This window comes from Carettochelys insculpta, chromosome 5 (assembly GCF_033958435.1).
Source record: "Carettochelys insculpta isolate YL-2023 chromosome 5, ASM3395843v1, whole genome shotgun sequence".
Lineage (NCBI taxonomy): Eukaryota > Metazoa > Chordata > Testudines > Carettochelyidae > Carettochelys > Carettochelys insculpta.
The window spans coordinates 90,802,934-90,823,751 of record NC_134141.1 but is presented as its reverse complement, the minus strand read 5'-3'; the positions used below and the strand labels follow the sequence as shown (position 1 = coordinate 90,823,751).

Genomic DNA, 20,818 nt, shown 5'->3' with positions numbered 1-20,818 from the left:
CGTATTCACTTTTGGGGCCCCACTACAGAAGGGATGTGGACAAACTTGAGAGAGTCCAGCAGAGGGCAATAAAAATGATTAAGGCGTTGGGGTGCATGACTTACTAGGAGAGGCTGAGGAGGCTTATTTAGTCTGCAGAACAGAAGGATGAGGAGGGATTTGATAGCAGTCTTCAACTACCTCAAGTGATGTTCCAAAAAAGGTGGAGATAGGCAATCCTCAGTGGTGACAGATGACAGAATAAAAAGCAACGGTCTCAAGTTTCAGTGGGGGAGGTGTAGGCTGGATATTAGGAAAATCATATTCACTCAGAGGGCGGTGAAGCACTGGAACGGGATACCGAGGGAGGTGGTGGAATCTCCATCATTAGAGATTTTAAAGACCAGTCATGAAAAAGCCCACACTGGAATGATTAGTTGGAGTTGGTCCTGCTTTGAGGAGGGGGGTTGGACTAGATCATAGAATCACAAAATCCTGAGGCTGGAAGGGACCTTAAGAGATCATTAAGTCCAGCCCCCTGCCTCCTAAGGTCCCTAATATATGATACTTTCACATATTTTTGTTGTATAATTTTCTAGGTTTTTGAAAAATCAAACTGAACAAACAAATTCCACCATGTGGCATCATAGTGACACCCACTTAAATCATCAAGGTGGAACCTATTAATTCTTATAATCATCATCAGCATCATTATTTGTATTATCATAGCATCTATGAGCCCCAGTCATGGATCAGTATACCACTGAGCTAGATATTGCACAAACACAAAACAAATAGTTCTGTCTCAAAGAGTTTAAAATCTCAGTATGAGAAGAAAGACAATAGATGGATTCAGACAACCTCACTGAGGAGTAAAAGCTAGCAATTAGACAATATTTTTCAGCATTATAAGATTTTGTGTTATAGTCAGTGGTCCCAGCATGCCAGCAGCCTAACCCGTCATAATTTTTGTAGGCTTCATCCGAAGGAAAGTTTTAAGTAAGTGTCTGAAGAAAACTTTAGGTCTGCTGTGCAGTCCTCTGACTTTGAGCTAATGGAGTAAATGATAGCAGTAGTATGTCATTATCCTGTGTGGACCAGCACTTGACGGGGATGAGACACTATGCAAGTGAGTTTCATAGACATTTGGTCACAGCAAAGGAATGGGGACTCTCATAAATTTTGGGTTGAATCCAGCCCCTGAAAGGGCATGTTCTCTAATGGACACAGGCTCTTCTGCCCATTTCTCTCAAATGTAACTCTTGTGCTCCATTCTATCCAAACTGTACCCATTCCAATATTATTTCTTTACCAGCTTCGGATTTTTATCTTGGTCCTATACTTTGCACCTAGAAAATTCCAGTCCCCACTCCTCAGGGGTTCTCATCTCAGTCCCATTCTCCTGCCCAGACAGTCCATTTCCCTCTCCTAGTTCCTTATCCAATTTGTCTCTCTTTCCCCACCCTGATTTCACGGACCCCATCGCTGCCCTCCAAACTCCTACACCCACCTTCTATCCCATTCTGTGTCCCCAATGGTTCCCAGTCTCAACCTTCCTCCCTAGGCTTTTCAACTAATGTCAGTATCCACTTGCTCCCAGTCTCTCTGCTTACACAGTCCCTAGTTCTCCCCGAGCATCCTCAGACCTCGCTCTTCTTTCCCCTCAATTCCTTTTCTTTAACCCTCCAGTTCTCAGTCCCATTTTCCTTATCCAGATGGTCTTGGTTTCCCACAGCTCTTCCCCAATCTCAGTCTCCTCCTCTTACCTGCTACCTTACAAACCTTACTTCTTTCCCTCACAAGCTGCTGGCCCCAGTTTCTTTGTCTAGAAAGTTCCTGTCCTCCTCACCATCCCAGCTCCCAGTTTCCTTCTTTCTACTCATTAATTTCCACACCAAACATCTACCATTCTCTTTGGTTCTGCTCCTATGTACACTCCTGATCCAGCCCCAAGTCCAGCTCAGACTTCCTCTGGATTTGAATCTAGAATCCTCCTCCGCAACAATTCAGTAGTGTGGTCTTTGAAAGCGTAAGACAGGCAGGCACACTGGTCTCAGTTCAGATGCCTCGACTCAAACCTGGCTTAACATGCAGCAGCCCTGAACTCAATCAATTCAACTGAAAGCTCTGCTCTGTCCCAAGCTGATGGACTTTGAGGAATTTAGTTGCTAAAATCAAAGATGTTTCTATTGTGCATGTGCAAACTGTAAACATTTTATAACCTTTGAGCAGATTTTCTTTATAATCACAACAGGAATATTCTGACAAAGGGCAGCATCCTACTTAATTTCAAGTCCCTAATCCAAAGAATCGTGGGCTAGCGCTTTCCAAATATTTTGTTTCTATGGACTAAACACTGATTTTCCCAAGCCTCATTCTTGGGAATAGCTGAACAATTCTGGCTGACAATTTCCACCCAAAAACCATTCAGACTGAGGAAGAAAGCCAGGAAGCAAAATTTTAGATCAATTGATTGAAGTTTGGCACAGTTATAAGCAACTGAAATCAGGGTCTTGTAGTGACAAGTGAGGGAGTAGCCTTAATAAACAGATGGTGCTACCAGCTCTGCCCATTCCCAGACAAAAATGTGTTTAAATGAAGTTAAGGTTGAGAGTACATGTGACCAAATGAAGGTAAAGATCATTAGAGCCATATAAACATGCCAAAACAAGTATTATAAAGAAAGAAAATTAATAAAGTTAACAAAAAAGAACAGTTACAGTTACAGGTTAATGTATGGAAACATGGTTAAGGAATGTATGCAACCTTAGCTCTGATCTATATTGATGCCATGTGGCCACAGCTTGTATTAAACTTATTTTTAAACGCCCACACAATACTTTGATCTTTTTCCTTCATGGGATGGATAACGTTCAGTGGATAAGGAATACACTTTCCACTCTTTCTCCTTTGCTATGTGTTCTAGGACTGACTGTTTAAAATCTGAAATTTCTTACTGCAAGATATAGGTGGTGACAACATTCTACCACTAGGCTCTCAGGCTATCAGAACTATCATCAGCTAATGTTACATACACAAAAATCTTGATGGTTCCTTGAAAATATATATCTATATATATGCAACAAAAAACTTCAAAAACAGACTCCAAAGAGAAACTGCGGAGCTGCCATTCATTTGCAAATTTGACACCATCAACCAAGGATTGCATAGAGACTGGGCGTGGCTGGCCAATTACAGAAGCAGTTTCTCCTCTCTTTGGTCATGTCAACACTATCTCAAAACTTAAGTTTACTAATGAAGCGCTGAAATACATATTCAGCACCTCATTAGAATGCTGGCAGCTACAGCACTTCAAAATTGCCACAGCTTACCGCCACATGGCTCATCCAGACGGGGGTGCTTTTCAAAAGGACCCCACCAACTTGGAAATCCCCTTATTCCTATCAGCAGACCACCCTGACAGTTAGGAACTTTTTCCTAATGTCCAACCTAAACCTCCCTTGCTGCAGTTTACGTCCATAGCCTCTTGTTCTATCCTCAAGTGCCAAAAAGAACAAGTTTTCTCCCTCCTCCTTATGACACCTTTCTAGATACCTGAAAACCACTATCATGTCGCCCCTCAGTCTTCTCTTTTCCAAACTAAACAAGACCCAATTCTTTCAGCCTTTCTTCATAGGTCACATTCTCTAGAATTTTAATAATTCTTGTCGCTCTTTTCTGGACGTTCTCTAATTTTTCCACATCTTTCTTGAACTGCGGTGCCCAGAACTGGACACAATACTCCAGCTGAGGCCTAGACAGTGCAGAGCAGAGTGGAAGAATGACTTCTCATGTCTTGTTCACAAGACACCTGTTAATGCATCCCAGAATCATGTTTGCTTTTTTTGCAACAGCATCACACTGTTGACTCGTATACAGCTTGTGGTCCACTATAACCCCTAGATCCCTTTCTGCTGTAGTCATTCCTAGACAGTCTCTCCCTATTCTGTATGCGTGAAACTGATTGTTCCTTCCCAAGTGGAGCACTTTGCATTTGTCCTTATTAAACTTCATCCTGTTTACCTCAGACTATTTCTCCGATTTATCCAGATAATTTTGAATTATGACCCTATCCTCCAAAGCAGTTGCAACCCCTCCCAGCTTGGTATCATCTGCAAACATAATAAGTGTACTTTCTATGCCAATATCTAAATTGTTGATGAAGATATCGAACAGAACTGGTCCTAAAACAGACTCCTGTGGAACCCCACTTGTTATACTTTTCTGGCAGGATTGAGAACCATTAAGAACTACTCTCTGAGTACGGTTATCCAGCCAGTTATGCACCCACCTTATAGTAGCCTCATCTAAATTGCATTTGCCTAGTTTTTTTTTATAAGAATATCATGTGAGACCATATCAAATGCTTTACTAAAGTCTAGGTATCCCATATCTACCACTTCTCCCCTATCCACAAGGCTCATTATCCTATCAAAGAAAGCTATCAGATTGGTTTGACATGATTTGTTCTTTACAAACCCATGCTGGCTGTTCCCTATCAGTTTACCACCTTCCAAGTGCTTGCAGATGATTTCTTTAATTACCTGCTCCTTTATCTTTCCTAGCACAGACGTTAAGCTGACTGGCCTGTAGTTTCCTGGTTTATTCTTATTCCACTCTTTATAGATGGGCACTATATTTGCTCTTTTCCAGTCTTCTGGAATCTCTCCTGTCTCCCATGATTTTCCAAAGATGATAGCTAAAGGCTCAGATACCTCCTCTATCAGCTCCTTGAGCATTCTAGGATGCATTTCATCAGGCCCTGGTGACTTGCAGACATCCAATTTTTCTAAGTGATTTTTAACTTGTTATTTTTTTATTTCAACTTTTAACTCTACCCCTTTCCCACTAGCATTCACTATGTTAGGCATTCCTTCATCAGACTTCTGAGTGAAGACCGAAACAAAGAAGTCATTAAGCATCTCTGCCATTTCCAAGTTCCCTGTTACTGTTTCTCCCTCCTCACTGAGCAATGGCCCTACCCTGTCCCTGGTCTTCCTCTTGTTTCTAATACATTTATAAAAAGCCTTCTTGTTTCCCTTTACGCCTGTAGCTAGTTTGAGCTCATTTTGTGCCTTAGCCTTTCTAATCTTGCTTCTGCATTCTTGTGTTGTTTGCCTATATTCATCCTGTGTAATTTGTCCTTGTTTCCATTTTTTATATGATTCCTTTTTTATTTTGAGATCATGCAAGATCTCCTGGTTAAGCCAAGGCGGTCTTTTGCCATATTTTCTATCTTTCCTACGCAGCGGGATAGCTTGCTTTTGGGCCCTTAATAATGTCCCTTTGAAAAACTGCCAACTCTCCTCAGCTGTTTTTCCCTTCAGTTTTGCTTCCCATGGGACCTTACCTACCAGCTCCCTGAGTTTACCAAAATCTGCCCTCCTGGAATTCATTATCTCTGTTTTGCTGTTTTCCCTTCTACCCTTCCATAGAATTGTGAACTCTATGATTTCATGATCACTTTCACCCAAGCTGCCTTCCACTTTCAAGTTCTCTACCAATTCCTCCCTATTTGTTAAAATAAAATCTAGAACAGCTTCCCCCCGGTAGCTTTTTCAACCTTTTGGAATAAAAAATCATCTCCAATGCAATCCAAGAACTTACCAGATAGTCTGTGCCCTTCTGTATTAGTTTCCCAACATATATCTGGATAGCTGAAGTCCCCCATCACCACCAAATCCAGGGCCCTGCATGACTTTGTTAGTTGTTTGAAAAAAGCCTCATCCACCTCTTCCACCTGGGTAGGTGGCCTGTAGTAGACTCCTAGCAGGACATCACGCTTGTTTTTTTACCCCTTAGTCTAATCCAGAGACTCTCACCACGTCCATCTCTACCTCAGTCCAAGTGTGTACATTTTTAATAATTAAGGCAACATCTCCCCCTTTTCTTCCCTGTCTATCCTTCCTAAGCAGTCTGCACCCTTCGATACCAACATACCAATCATATGTATTATACCACCAAGTTTCCGTGATGCCAGCGATGTCATAGTTGTATTTATTTATTGGCACTTCCAGTTCTTCCTGCTTATTACCCATACTTCTTGCATTTGTATATAGGCATCTAAGACATTGATTTGATCTTGCCTCCCTGTTTTGCCCTGACCCTCTTTTTACTCTGACATTGTTGCCCATGCTGCCTCCCATTTCTGACCCATCTCCCAGGTTTCCATGTTCTCCACTTACCTGTGGGCTTTGCTCCCCTGCCCCGTCGAACCTAGTTTAATGCACTCCTCACTAGATTAGCCAGTCTGTGTCCAAATACAGTCTTTCCCCTCCTTGAAAGGCGAATGCCATCTCTAGCTAGCAATCCTTCCTGGAATAGCATCCTGTGGTCGAGGAAGCTAAAGCCTTCCTGGCGACACCATCTTCGAAGCCAGGCATTCACCTCGAGGATGCATCTGTCTTTGCCTGGGCCCCTACCATTGGCAGGCAGGATTGAGGATTCACCACCTGCACCCCAAACTCCCTCACCCGTGCCCCCAGAGCCCTGAAGTAACTCTTGACCTGCTCAGTCTCACACCTCGCAGTATCATTAGTGCCCACATGGATGAGAAGCATGGGATAGTATTCAGAGGGCCGGATAATCCTCGACAATGCCTCTGGAACGTCTCGGATACAGGCCCCTGGCAGGCAGCACACCTCCTGAGATGAAACGTCAGAGCAACAGGTGGGCGCCTGCATCCCCCTCAGATGAGAGTCCCCGACCACCACTACTCTACGTTTCCTCCTTGAAGTGGTGGCAGCAGACTTCCCAGCCTTGGGGATACGAGGCTTCTCCTCTGCTGTAGGGGGTGATTCTGTGTCTCCTGTATCAAGTACAGCGTAACGGTTTGCTAGTGCCATGGTGGGAGGGTTCTGACCGGGGTGGAACGCTGCCTACTGCCAGAAGTAACAAGCTGCCAGCGTCCACCCTGATCTTTCTCCTCCTCCACCAGTGGTTTATCAGCCATCTTGTGTACTGGGACAGCTCCTCAGCTGTCTCCACATGAATACTATCCAGGAACTGCTCATGGAGTCGGATACTCCTCAACCTAGCTACCTCCTCCTATAGCTCTCCCACCTGCCACCTGAGAGATTCCACCAGCAGGCACCTTTCACACTGGATGGTCCCCTCATCCTGGATATCAGTGAGTGGGAATTACAAGCCACAGTCCCTGCAAAGCCACACCAGGATCTGGGTAGAGGCATCCATGGTCAGGCAGTCTGTCTGGCCACAGGCATAGGTGGAGGAAACAGCAGTAGTACTGGCACAGGTGTTGCGGGTCTTCCTCACCATTGTAGAACTCCCTCTTAAACTCATCTGTCTGCAGCTCCCTGTTCGCTTCACTCCCCTGGTCGCCCTTGCCTCTGGCTTTTTCAGGCCCTCCCCCGGTGAGTCACACAGGGGAAGGCTGATCAAGGCCATCAAGGGAACAAAGGTCAGGCACGCAGTCCCAACTGCCACAGAAACTGAAACTGAAACTCACCCACCTGAAATCAAAATGGCAGTTCAAATTCAAATAGTTAAGCACACTCACTCACCCCAAAAGCCAGCGCTCTCACCTGGTAGCTTCTGCAGCGGCAGGATCAATTGCTCTCCCTCTTAAACTACCCTGTCTGCAGCTCCCTCTCTGCTTCGCTCCCCTGGTCGCCCTTGCCTCTGGCTTTTGAGCCACATCCTTCCTGACTGAATTGACCTTGTCAGCTCTGGCCTTCCTCTTGACTGGGACTCCCTCCTTTTCATAAGCCTGTACATTTAGACCCTCCTCTGGAATCCGAACTCATGCATCTGACGAAGTAGAACTTTGCCCACGAAAGCTTATGCTTCAAAATATCTGTTAGTTTAAAAGGTGCCACAAGACTTCTTGTTGATTAAACCAACAGTCACCCAACAGTGGTAGTGGCAGTATCTCTGGCTATATGTAGACTGCAGGTTTCTTTCGACCAAACATCTGTCAACAGAGTGCAGGGTGGATGCGCCAAATGTGGGAAAATCCTCTCCTGACAGAACTCTCAGCAAAAGATATGCAAATGGATTGTGCAATTTGCATATCTTTTGCTGACAGTTCTTGGCAATCTGGACACAGCCTCAATTCTTCCCCACACTTACAGAAAAAAGAGTGTGATATCTCAACACTAACTGTTGGTAAATGTTGCCTTTTTAAAGATGTCTGTGACATGATATTTGTATTTTCACAGTGATCTCCAGATTACAGCTGGCTGACTAATGAAAAAATATTTGTAGCTAAATCATTCAATGATTGATTGGGAAAAAAATCAATCAACATGTTATTCATGATTGTTAGTCACACCACTCTACACTTTACAGAAATCAAATATTTTAAGAAGCCAAACTCACCTTCCGTGTTGGAAATGGGAGTACTGTCACATTTGCTTTCACACTGTTGCATTGATGGAGGTCGAACAGTTTCTGGACACTCAGTGGATGCTTGTCCAGTGTATGAGAGACATTGCACTGTTCGCATCTGTTGTCCCAGACCACACTGTGCAGAACACTAAGGACAAAGAAAAAGAAATCAGGATAACAATTTTGTTCAAATTTAACATATAAACAAGATAGCAGAAGAGTGAAGAGGGATAGCTGAGATTTAAAATGGAAAAAAACAAAGTCACTGAGGACATGTATTTCCAGAATAAATTATCCCACGGACATGTAATGGTTAGAAAAAACTTTGGGCAAGGACAGCATATACAGCACTTCTCAGCACCTCCTTTGACTAATACAACAGACGGAAATTGTAAACAAGTTAGGATTTTACATGTCCAATACTATATCCAAGTATCTGGTTTTTTAAGGAGATGAAGAACAATGGAATACTACTTTCTTGAATCAACCCAGAACTGAGTCTGAAGGAACCTATTTCACTCTGCCTTAGGTTTTGTCTCCATAAACACTAATGGTTTGACCATACAAAAACTTCATGGCAAACTGTGGTGTAAACTTTCTTTGCACTACCATTTCAAAGTGGGGTGAATTACAGTACACTAGAGAATATTTAGTGTGAAGCTGGCTAAGAAGCAGCTTGTTGCAAATTATGTGTTCATATAGACAAGCCATAAGCCATCATCTCTAAATTTAGGCATATGTCTTCAAAAGTTTCTTTTTTACGTCAGATCACAGAACAAAATTCAAAGAGAACAAGAATTTGAATCTCCCCGCTAATTCCCTTGAGACACCTGTCTTTGGGGACAGATATATTGAAGTATTCATAAATATTTCAAAATAATGTGCTAAACCACCTTAGAGAAACTAAAAGAAAACACTATTTTCCAGTCCCTGCATAAAACCAGTAGCCTTTATGTTGTCCACTTGTGTGTAGCATACTGAGTAAATAAAAATAAAATTAATAAAATTATATAGCTAAAAAGCAATGATCTCTCTTGCCCTCTTATTAAAGTGCAGAAATAGACCACAGAAGTGGAGCGAGTGCATAGAGTGGAAGCCTGATTGAAGTAACCACATTGCCAGGGGGAAAGAGGATTCATTCTCCATGCATCCATAACATAGCAGTAGTTTCCTTTCCCCATTAATTCCCCAAATCTGAAGTAGTTTTAGCCTTCCTCTCTCCAAAACTTACCAATACCCTTCCCATGTAAGGAAGAATAGTTGGATACTGCAAAGTGAACAAAATAGAGAGAGTTCCCAGAGTCCTTGGTTCCCTTTCTTTAAGTCTTTTCAGTAAATAAAATACGCATTTTATTTTCAAGTTTCCACTACAGCATAATTAATGGAAAAAGCAGCTCAGTGAAGAAAAACAAACAGTAGTTGACACTGTCCCTTTGAGGATTTAAAGATGGACCGAAATCTTCAAGTTTTTGTGTCTGTCTCCTATGTGATGTTATTTTTAACAGTATTTACTGTTATAGACTCTGTTTTTAAACAGTAACGTGGGATACCACTAGAACGACTGATCAGGGCAAAAGTATTCAGCTCAGCAATAAGGATCCCACCCACATATATCCCAACATGTTTCTTTCCAATAGGCACAGAGTGACACAGCTGGTTCTGCACTATTTCCCACAGAATCCGCAGAACAAGAGATGTATCATTTGCATGAATAACTGTTGTTATAACAGAGTTGGTTCCATGAATTTTAAGAGGGAGGGTAACTAATAGTTGCTTTCAAATGGCTGTTCCAAAACATGTTTTGCTGGTCTATAACTAAACAGTGGCTTAATTGATTTACATCAGTTTAAGAGAATTATGCATTTGCATTGGTAACATGTATGTCAGTGTAAGATGGTGAGATAGGTCCCCAATCTATTACTTAGGATCCAATATGGCAAACTGTCATTCCCTGAGTACTCCAACAGAATTCAGTAGATCACCTCACATGAAGAGTAAGCTTCTGACAGAACTACAGTTTCAAGGCTCAAGCTCCTACTTAATAAGCCATAAATCATAAATTAGATTTCTAAATCTTAATCGAAGAGAGAAAACGTAGCTCTCTGCCTATATATAAAAACTAAGCTACACTCATTGGCTAAACTGGCAATGCCATTCTGCCAATACTGTAGCATCTCAAAGCATTACAATCTCTGTACTACAGTATAGGTTAGCATGTATCTATATACAAGATTTAAAATACTTTCCAGAGTCCATAGAAGTCAATGCTGCACTTGCACATCTTATTGTTAATGTAGATCATCTTAGTAATTTTAGCATAATAATATTACTTCCATTGTGCATTTCAAATAAGGAATTCAATGTGCTTTTAAAATATTCATTAAGTTATGCCTTTAAATATTGCTGTGCAGCCAATAACCCTTTCTAAGCCTTTTCATATGTGAGGAAACTAAAGCACTAAGAAAAAGGGAAAATGCACAGCTTCCCACAGTCAACTACTGGCAAATTCAGAGTTAAACTCAGAAGTTCTAATTCTCAATTTCTTGCTCTCATGAGTCATTAAAGAACACTAATTATATGGCTCACTGAATTTAAAATTTCTAACTGCTCTAATGTTCATATGCTCTGATTAGCTGGGATCAAAAATTAGTAAAATTTAACTGTTAAATTAATTCACAGTGGCCAGTTTCATTTTTGTTCCTAGTCTGTTTCATATTCTGGCTCACAAGAGCTAACACACATGTATTTTCAAGGTCGTAAAATGACAGGAAAATATTTTAAATGTCTTAAACAGAACAAGAAAAAAAAACAGAAAATCTTTTCTATTTATATCAGTTTTAATAGTTCACTTCGTATATGGGTTACTACATGCATATGGATTTCTCCAGGGATTATAGCAAAAAACATTTTTCATGTATCGTGCTGGTGGGAATTGGCATGCAGAATCCTGAACTTTGAACTTATGGATATTTATAAGCCTGAAAGTAGCAGATGGTGTCTTTTAAGAAATTTGTCAAAATAGTGCCATGAATTTTCTCTGGCATGAACCTTATTGCTTCTGTTTGGAAATTATGCATAATATTCTTGATATTCATGATACCCAGAGGAAAGAGATAGCACAAGAGATACAGAAGCACAAGTTTCACCATGTTGTCACATCCACCAAATGAGGATGAAACCACATCTAGAAGAATCATTTCTAGTAATTAAAGAATTAGCAGTAATAATAAAAATACTTGTCCACTAGGAATTGGACTGAGACTAGTTACTCATTTTATATAAACCAACAGATCTCTGAGGGCACCATCATCTTGTGTAACACTACAATCTGAGACAAAAGAGGATGTCACATGAAGCATCCCTCACTCATTTCCATGAATGAAATGTTTTTAGAAACTTCTGATGGATATTAATAGTAAGAAATGGTAGCAAGCAGTTACACCGTTTGTTATTTTACCTGTCCCCAGTCTCCAGTGACCCAACGAGGTGGCGGGCATCGGCCCAAGCTACAGCGGATGCGGACTGGAGGCTTACTTTCCTCTTGGCATTGTGCAGCCGGAAATGTTTTTGAAAGGTCACTGCTTTTGCACAGCACAATCCGATGTCTGAATCCTGGACCACATTTTGGAGTGCACTGGAAAAATATGCAAACAAATTTACAGTTACATTTTGAAAAGACAAACATTTCCTAAGAAAATGTATATACATATACATTTATACCAAACTATTATCACAATTTCCATAAGCTCTAGAATGATCCCTGCCTGTCTATAGTAAGGATGAGATCCTCAAAGTATAAATAAAATTTGTCCTTGGATACTACAGTGATGGACACTCTGGCTATGTCTACACAGCAGTGTTATTTCAAAATATGCTATTCCAGAAGAGATTTTCTGGAATAGCTTGTTCAGCAATAACACCGCTACACAGAAAAAAAACAAACAAACCACATTTCAAAATAGTGCTCAGTGTCTACACACAATAGAGCCTACTTCAAAACAGAGCCATTGGACACATTAGCCATGTCTACACGTGCACGCTACTTCAAAGTAGCGGCACTAACTTCGAAATAGCGCCTGTCACGGCTACATGTGTTGGGCGCTATTTCGATGTTAACATCGCCGTTAGGCGGCGAGACGTCAAAGCCGCTAACCCCATGAGGGGATGGGAATAGCGCCCTACTTCGAAGTTGAACGTCGAAGTAGGGCACGTGTAGATGATCCGCGCCCTGCAACATCGAAATAGCAGGGTCCGCCATGGTGGCCATCAGCTGAGGGGTTGAGAGACGCTCTCTCTCCAGCCCCTGCGGGGCTCTATGGTCACCGTGTGCAGCAGCCCTTAGCCCAGGGCTTCTGGCTGCTGCTGCTGCAGCTGGGGATCCATGCTGCAGGCGCAGGGTCTGCAACCAGTTGTCGGCTCTGTGGATCTTGTGTTGTTTAGTGCAACTGTGTCTGGGAGGGGCCCTTTAAGGGAGCGGCTTGCTGTTGAGTCCGCCCTGTGACCCTGTCTGCAGCTGTGCCTGGCACCCTTATTTCGATGTGTGCTACTTTGGCGTGTAGACGTTCCCTCGCAGCGCCTATTTCAATGTGGTGCTGCCCAACGTCGATGTTGAACGTCGATGTTGCCAGCCCTGGAGGACGTGTAGACGTTATTCATCAAAATAGCCTATTTCGATGTCGCTACATCGAAATAAGCTACTTCGATGTAGGCTTCACGTGTAGACGTAGCCATTGTGGCTTATTTTGAAATAGACTATTCCCTGTCTAAACAGCCCCTTTATCAAAACAGCTATTTTGAAATAGATGCTATTTCTTATGGAATGAGGTTTACTTATTTTGAAATAAGTCAACTGCTACATATAAATTATTTCAAAATGGCGGTTGCATTCTGTAGACTCTCACAAAGGCTACGTCTACACTGGGGAAAACTTCGAATGGGCCATGCTAATGGCCAAATCGGAAAATACTAATGAGGCATTGAAATGAATATTCAGTGCCTTATTAGCATGCTGCCAGCTGCTGCATTTTGAAAGTGCCGCGTTTCACTTGCTTACGGCTTGTCTACATGGGGTCCTTTTTGAAAGGACCCAGCAGACATCGAAATCCCTGGCAGCATGCTAATGAGGCACTGAATATTCATGTCAGCACCTCATTAGTATTCTCTGATTTGGCCATTAGCGTGGCCCTTTCAAAATTTTGGTCACGTGTAGACATGGCCAAAGTCATTTTGAAATAGCGCTGTTATTTCAAAATAAGTTTATTTTGCAGACATACCCTCAGAGAATCATCAGAGATACAAGAGTCTTCGTAAACAAGATGGTTGGTGACTGATTTTCTTCATCATCATTTTCTAATAGATATGCCTTCCTATCATTTACTTTATTGTACTGCAACACATTGTTAATTTTCAATATGTGAGCAAAGTTTACCAAGTACATCAATATATATACAGAGGTTAATGTCAAATCCAAAGTCTCTCTCTCTCAATGTCCCACATAGACAAATGAAATACAGAGAAAGGAGGGTAACATATACTGGAGCACAGCACAAGAAAATTTGCAACATATGTAAAGGTGAGTGCATTAGTGGTATATGTAGAAATGGTTTCTAGATAGGAACTTTCCTCGAGTTACTACTCTCTCTTCTCCCAGCTACTTTCCCCCCTTTTTCCTTCTGGTTCCCTCGCTCAGATAGCAACCACCTAATGAAGGAAGAACTTTAATAGAGGCAGATCTAAAGTCTTCTGTTGCTTGCTTCTCTTCCTTCTCATTATTTTATCTCCTCCTTTGTTTTGCTGCTTTCCATTACCTAGCAAAGCTGCAAAATTGTAAGATGACAGGGTAACAGGTAGGATGGGAAGTGAGACAAAAGAAGACAGAACAACTTCAAAATACCACCCTGTGAAGTTCCTGATACCAGTTTCCTTCCATCACTCAAGCAGGAGATTTGGATAGGGAAGCAGTTTCAGTACTGCTTTAGAATTAAAGAGATGCATATGCAGCTCTTTCCTGCAAATTCACCAATAAGACATTTAGACAGGAATCAGTTTCTCATGTTACACAGGGCATGTACACAGACTAATCTAAATCTTTCACAAGACTGGACTTCCTTGCTGGTATAAGCAGCTGCAGTCCTGGTCCTGGCATGCCACAGCTGGGAGCTACTTTGGCTGCACTGGAGCACTCTCCACCTGCCGTGGCTCCACAGAGCTGGAGCAACCCCCTGCCCATGCCAGACCCTACTGATTAAGCATAACTGCTTTAGACAAGGCCCAGTTAACTGGTTAGCCAGTTACATGTTAACATTCCTAGTAGGACTTGTAAGCAAAATTCACAGGTGAAACACCAAAGGAGTCCTACATCCAAACAACAAAGTACATAGTAAATACCAGAGGGAAAAGATGTAAGCCACTATGTGAGAAATATGCTGTTGAAGCTACTAGGTCCAAGAGACGAAACCCATCATTCAGAAGGAAAACTTCCTATGGAGACATAGCCAAAATTCCATTAAGTAAGATGAACTACACTCTGTCCCCAGTAATGAAGAGAAGTAAGGAAATAATTAAGCTGTCTACAATAATATTGAATCACCAAAAACCAAAGGCATCACTAGAATTCAACAAAAACAGTACGTCTCCAAAGCAAATGAAAGATAAAATGCCCACACAAACAAAAAACAGGAATAAAAGTTTCCCATTACTACATGCTTTCAGAATTATTGACTCACAAAATAAATGGAGGCAAGCATGACTAATGGTAATATGTAAGAACATAAGAACATAAGAATGGCCATACTGGGTCAGACCAAAGGTCCATCAAGCCCAGCATCCCATCTGCCGACGGTGGCCAATGCCAGGTGCCCCAGAGAAGGAGAACAGAAGACAATGATCAAGTGATTTATCTCCTGCCATCCATCTCCTGCCCTTGTTATGAAGGCTAGGGCACCATACTTTATCCCTGGCTAATAGCCATTTATGGACCTAATCTGCAAAAATTTATCAAGCTCTTTTTTAAACCCTAATAGAGTCCTGGCCTTCACAGCCTCCTCGGGCAAGGAGTTCCACAGGTTGACTGTGCGCTGTGTGAAGAAAAATTTCCTTTTATTAGTTTTGAACCTACTACCCATCAATTTTATTTGGTGTCCCCTAGTTCTTGTATTATGGGAAAAGGTAAATAATTTTTCTATATTCACTTTCTCCACACCATTCATGATTTTATATACCTCTATCATATCGCCCCTCAATCGCCTTTTTTCCAAACTGAAAAGTCCCAGTCTCTCTAGCCTCTCCCCATATGGGACCCTTTCCAAGCCCCTAATCATCTTAGTCGCCCTTTTCTGAACCTTTTCTAATGCCAATATATCTTTTTTGAGGTGAGGAGACCACATCTGCACGCAGTACTCGAGATGTGGGCGTACCATAGTTTTATATAGGGGAAGTATGATATCTTTTGTCTTATTATCGATCCCTTTTTTAATAATTCCTAACATCCTATTTGCCTTACTAACTGCCGCTGCACACTGCGTGGATGTCTTCAGAGAACTATCCACTATAACTCCAAGATCCCTTTCCTGATCTGTCGTAGCTAAATTTGACCCCATCATGTAGTACGTGTAATTTGGGTTATTTTTTCCAACATGCATTACCTTACACTTACCCACATTAAATTTCATTTGCCATTTTGCTGCCCAATCACTCAGTTTGCTGAGATCTTTTTGTAGTTCTTCACAATCCCTTTTGCTTTTGACTGTCCTGAACAACTTGGTGTCATCTGCAAACTTTGCCACTTCACTGCTTACCTCATTTTCTAGATCATTGATGAACAAGTTGAACAGGATCGGTCCCAGGACTGAGCCCTGGGGAACACCACTAGTTACCCCCCTCCATTGTGAAAATTTACCATTTATTCCAACCCTTTGTTTTCTGTCTTTTAACCAATTCCCGATCCATGAAAGGACCTTTCCTCCTATCCCATGACCACCTAATTTACATAAAAGCCTTTGGTGTGGGACCGTGTCAAAGGCTTTCTGGAAATCTAGGTATATTATGTCCACTGGGTGCCCCTTGTCCGCATGTTTATTAACCCCTTCAAAGAATTCTAATAGATTAGACAGACACGACTTCCCTCTGCAGAAACCATGCTGACTTTTGCCCAACAATTCATGCTCTTCTATGTGCCTTGCAATTTTACTCTTTACTAGTGTTTCTACTAATTTGCCTGGTACTGATGTTAAACTTATCGGTCTATAATTGCCAGGATCTCCTCTAGAGCCTTTTTTAAATATTGGTGTTATATTGGCCGTCTTCCAGTCATTTGGTACCAAAGTGGATTTAAAGGATAGGTTACAAACCACTGTTAATAACTCCGCAATTTCACATTTGAGTTCTTTCAGAACCCTTGGGTGAATGCCGTCTGGTCCTGGAGACTTGTTACTATTCAGCTTATCAATTAATTCCAAAACCTCCTCTAATGTCACTTCAATCTGAGTGAGTTCCTCAGATTTGTTGCCTAAAAAGGCTGGCTCAGATTTAGGAACCTCTGTAACATCTTCAGCTGTGAAGACTGAAGCAAAGAAATCATTTAATCGCTCTGCAATGGCACTGTCTTCCTTGATCGCTCCTTTTATATCTTTATCATCCAAGGGCCCCACTGCTTTTTTAGCAGGCTTCCTGCTTCTAATGTATTTAAAAAACATTTTGCTATTGTTTTTTGAAGCAGGAAGCCTGCTAAAAAAGCAGTGGGGCCCTTGGATGTATGCATAGGAAGAAAAGCTTGTCTAAAAAGTCGGATAAGGATCCTCCAAAGAAATCCTTCAAGCAATTTTTGCTGTTTTGATGTTATTACCTTGAGATACTTTGGATAAAAATATAAAATGCAATCGTTACTTAGTGCAGGGAAAGTAATGCAGCCAAAACTCAGCCATTTCAAGGTATATGAAGACTGGCAGGTCAAACTGTCACCCTATTGTTAAAGATTGACTAATTAACCTCAGCTACCACAAGCTACTTACTAGTTTTAGCACACCATTCCCTACTATGTACGATATCCCATCAAATACTTTCTCTCATTCTCTACATTAGCTTAGAGCTGGGGCAATGGAATCATTTTCTGCTCTTAGTTGTATAGGTGCACTAGAGCTGAATCAGCATAAACTGAACTTTCATCTTGGCTCACACACACTAAGGCTACATCTACACTAGCCCCAAACTTCAAAATGGCCATGCAAATGGCCATTTCGAAGTTTACTAATGAAGCACTGAAATGCATATTCAGCGCTTCATTAGCACATGGGCGGCCGTGGCACTTCGAAATTGACACGCCTCGCTGCCGCGCGGCTCGTCCCAACAGGGCTCCTTTTCGAAAGGACCCCGCCTACTTCAAAGTCCCCTTATTCCCATGAGCTGATGGGAACAAGGGGACTTCGAAGTAGGTGGGGTCCTTTCAAAAAGGAGACCCATCGAGACGAGCCGTGCAGCGGCGAGGTGCATCAATTTCGAAGTGCCGCGGCCGCCCGCGTGCTAATGAAGCGCTGAATATGCATTTCAACGCTTCATTAGTAAACTTCGAAATGGCCATTTCGAAGTTTGGGGCTAGTGTAGACACGGCCTAACAGACACTGCCATATTAATGAAAGATATACCAGCCTCTCCTAGGAATGTTGGAGATCCAAGTCTTAGTTCCACCTTTCACATCACCTTACCAAGGTAGTTATTTATCTATATTTGCTAGGTTACTTGAGAAAAAAATATGACATTTCTTTTAGCTTTTGATACACAAGTACTCTAACGATCATCATATCCTTTTTTAAGCCATATGCCTGTAAAGAAACCTATGACAACTAAAATAACCCTTTTAAATATATGACTTTGCTGAATCAGGAAGTTGCCCCATAGCAAAAACTTTGCAGCAGCTTGGGTTTTAGCCTTTGTTGGCAAAAGTTTGCCTTATTGGTTACGTGATGACAGATAAGGAAAATTAAAGAACATTAATGTAATTTTAAAAACATTTAAATTAATATTCTAAATTAGACAAGCTACTAATTTCTTTTTAGTCCTCTGCCTTTAGATCACAATTTCCAGATGACAAACAACAATAAAGATGTATTTACATTCAGTGGGAGAAGCTCATGACTTGCTCATTGGCATTGCCAATGAATTAAAAATACTCATCTGTGTGAAATATCCTTACTTCTGACCAGTCCAAAGCAACCCACTGTGGTGGACAAGACTGATTGTTACAGGGTTCTTTTTCAATAGGCCGATGTGTTAAACAGTTAATATTATCCAGTGTCTCCTCCTCAGATGGTCCAATCTTTCTGATACAGAGAACTGTTCTTGTACGTATTCCTCCATCACAGGTCTTACTGCATTCCGACCAGTCTCCTATAAACCACCTGGAGGGAGAAAATCAGAAAATTTAAATAACACATTTCACATATAGAATGATAGAACTGTAGGATTGGAAGGGACCTCAGTAGGTCATCTGGTCCAGAGCTCTGCACTCAAAGAAAGAATAAGTAATAACTAAACCATTCCTGACAGATATTTGTCTCAAATGGAGACGATTTTTCAATCATAAAATCTAAATTAATAGTCCCAAATTAGGGACAATAATATACATGCTCTTCTTCATAAAATAAAATATAAGTAAGAGGCAATACAAGAGCAGTCACAGGGGTGGGCATGCGCAGTGAGAAGCCAGTGAGCTGTTACCACCTGCTGCAACCAGTCAGGCAGCCTGCTGAAGACCAGCTACAAATGCTGAGGCTGCCTGAGATATTTGTTCTGTTGCAGGCCCAATTCCTGACACCCCACCCCACACTCAAGGGTACTGTCTAGGGAACCTGGAGCCTGGTTTCTTAGGCTTGGCATTCTGGAAGGCACAAAGGAAGTTTAAAGCATGGAGATATTATCCAGGTTCCCATGAACATTTGGCTGGGCTGTAGCTGTACCAATTAATTAGTTAATGTGCTTTGGTACATATGGTCCAGCTTCATGGAGGCACAAGTGACAAGGGACAGATTCCAGGTGGAGAACCACAGATCATCCCCGATCCCAAAGCCAGATAATGGTTGGCATATCGTCTGTAGGTTGCCTTAATGATTTCTAACTGCCTCTGAAGTTCTTAGTGATCTATCTGATTTGGACTGAGAGTTTGATAACAACTGGTGTAGTTCTGCAGGTTCTGGATGGCATCCACCTCTCCTGTTGGAACATTAGTAAGTGTGGGCTAGCCTTGAGGACCCCAGGCCCTAGTTTTAAAGATTCTCAGTCTGTCTGCCTACCAGGACAAGGGTAATATTGCCTCATAGACAGAGCAAGCATTAGTTCCTGACAGTACTGATAGGTGCATCTCTGATTCATGGTTTTGTGGGAACATGAAACAGAGTTTGTCACTACCATGTTGTGTATGTACAGGAGCAGCATTACCACTAATATTTTCCAACCATGTGCAGAATAAATTTTGTTATATGCACTGAGGTATGTGTGGATGTGCACCACAGCTAGAAACATATGTTCCTAGCTGCGGGGTATCTGCTAATCAGCTGGGCAGCACCTGAATCTCTCCTGGGTGGCTGCCCAAATTCTCAGCTTACAGGAAACACTGTCTTGGAGGTAAGCTGCCAACAAGGTGAAGTTGTGAAAGATGCATGAGTTCCACAGATTGTCTACATGCAAAGAAAGGGTGTTCTGGCTCCTCCCTCATGGTTGATATAATACATGCACACTATCTTATCAGTTAGGATCTTTATATGAGATCCTGTTTTCAGCAGGAGGAAATGGGCACAGGTATTCCTGACCACCCTCAACTCAAGAGGATTGGCATGCAAGAATATCTCCACAAATGACTATTTCCCTGGAACTATATGACAATTTAAATCCTCACGTGATCCCAGGAGGGAAGTCTGGTGGCCAATTTTCTGTTTTGATGTAAAATGTTTTAAACCTCAACTCAGCAGCTTCTTTCTTTAAAAGTCATCCAGACAGCTTTTATGCAATCAGGTGCTACAATGCTGGGTCTTAGTACAAGATTTGTCTGCTTTCCTGAGAAATCAGAAATAGACAAACTGGTAAGGTGATGAGTTGATAGATCCACCAGCTTCAAGCACAAGTGCAGCCTGATCCATGTGAAGGCTATCGGGGGTGATGTGTCCTGCATTTTGTTTCAGCTTCATCAAAGCCCTGGGCATCATGAGTTTTGGTGGCAAGGCATATGTGGAGCAAAATGTACTCCTAGCACATCACACTATGGAATCTCCTCTTCTGAAGATACTACAGAATGGAGCCCCTGCGATACCAATTCTGGTTTTCTGAGATGTACCTATTAAATTGGATGCTAAGGTAATCTGTTGATTGTGGGTTGGGTGTGTGTGCTGGTGTGATGTGAGCAGGGTAAAAGATGCATGGCTTCTTGATGGAGTGAGAAGGATCTTGCTTCTTTCTTATCTGTTGGCATAGTGTATGCATCACCACGATGTTGTCCATCAACATC

General features: G+C 41.9%; 1 protein-coding gene across 3 annotated transcripts in view; it reads right to left on the bottom strand.

Annotated features, from left to right (window-relative positions):
* ADAMTS6 (ADAM metallopeptidase with thrombospondin type 1 motif 6) overlaps window positions 1–20,818 on the bottom strand; it is a 253,068-nt gene that overhangs the window by 10,111 nt on the left and 222,139 nt on the right. For all 3 annotated transcript variants that reach the window (XM_074995514.1, XM_074995515.1, XM_074995516.1), the window contains 3 exons: window positions 18,515–18,719; window positions 11,786–11,962; window positions 8,320–8,476 (listed from right to left, as the gene is read on the bottom strand). In XM_074995514.1, the coding sequence (XP_074851615.1) occupies window positions 8,320–8,476; window positions 11,786–11,962; window positions 18,515–18,719 (539 nt within the window). The remainder of the gene's footprint in view (window positions 1–8,319; window positions 8,477–11,785; window positions 11,963–18,514; window positions 18,720–20,818) is intronic.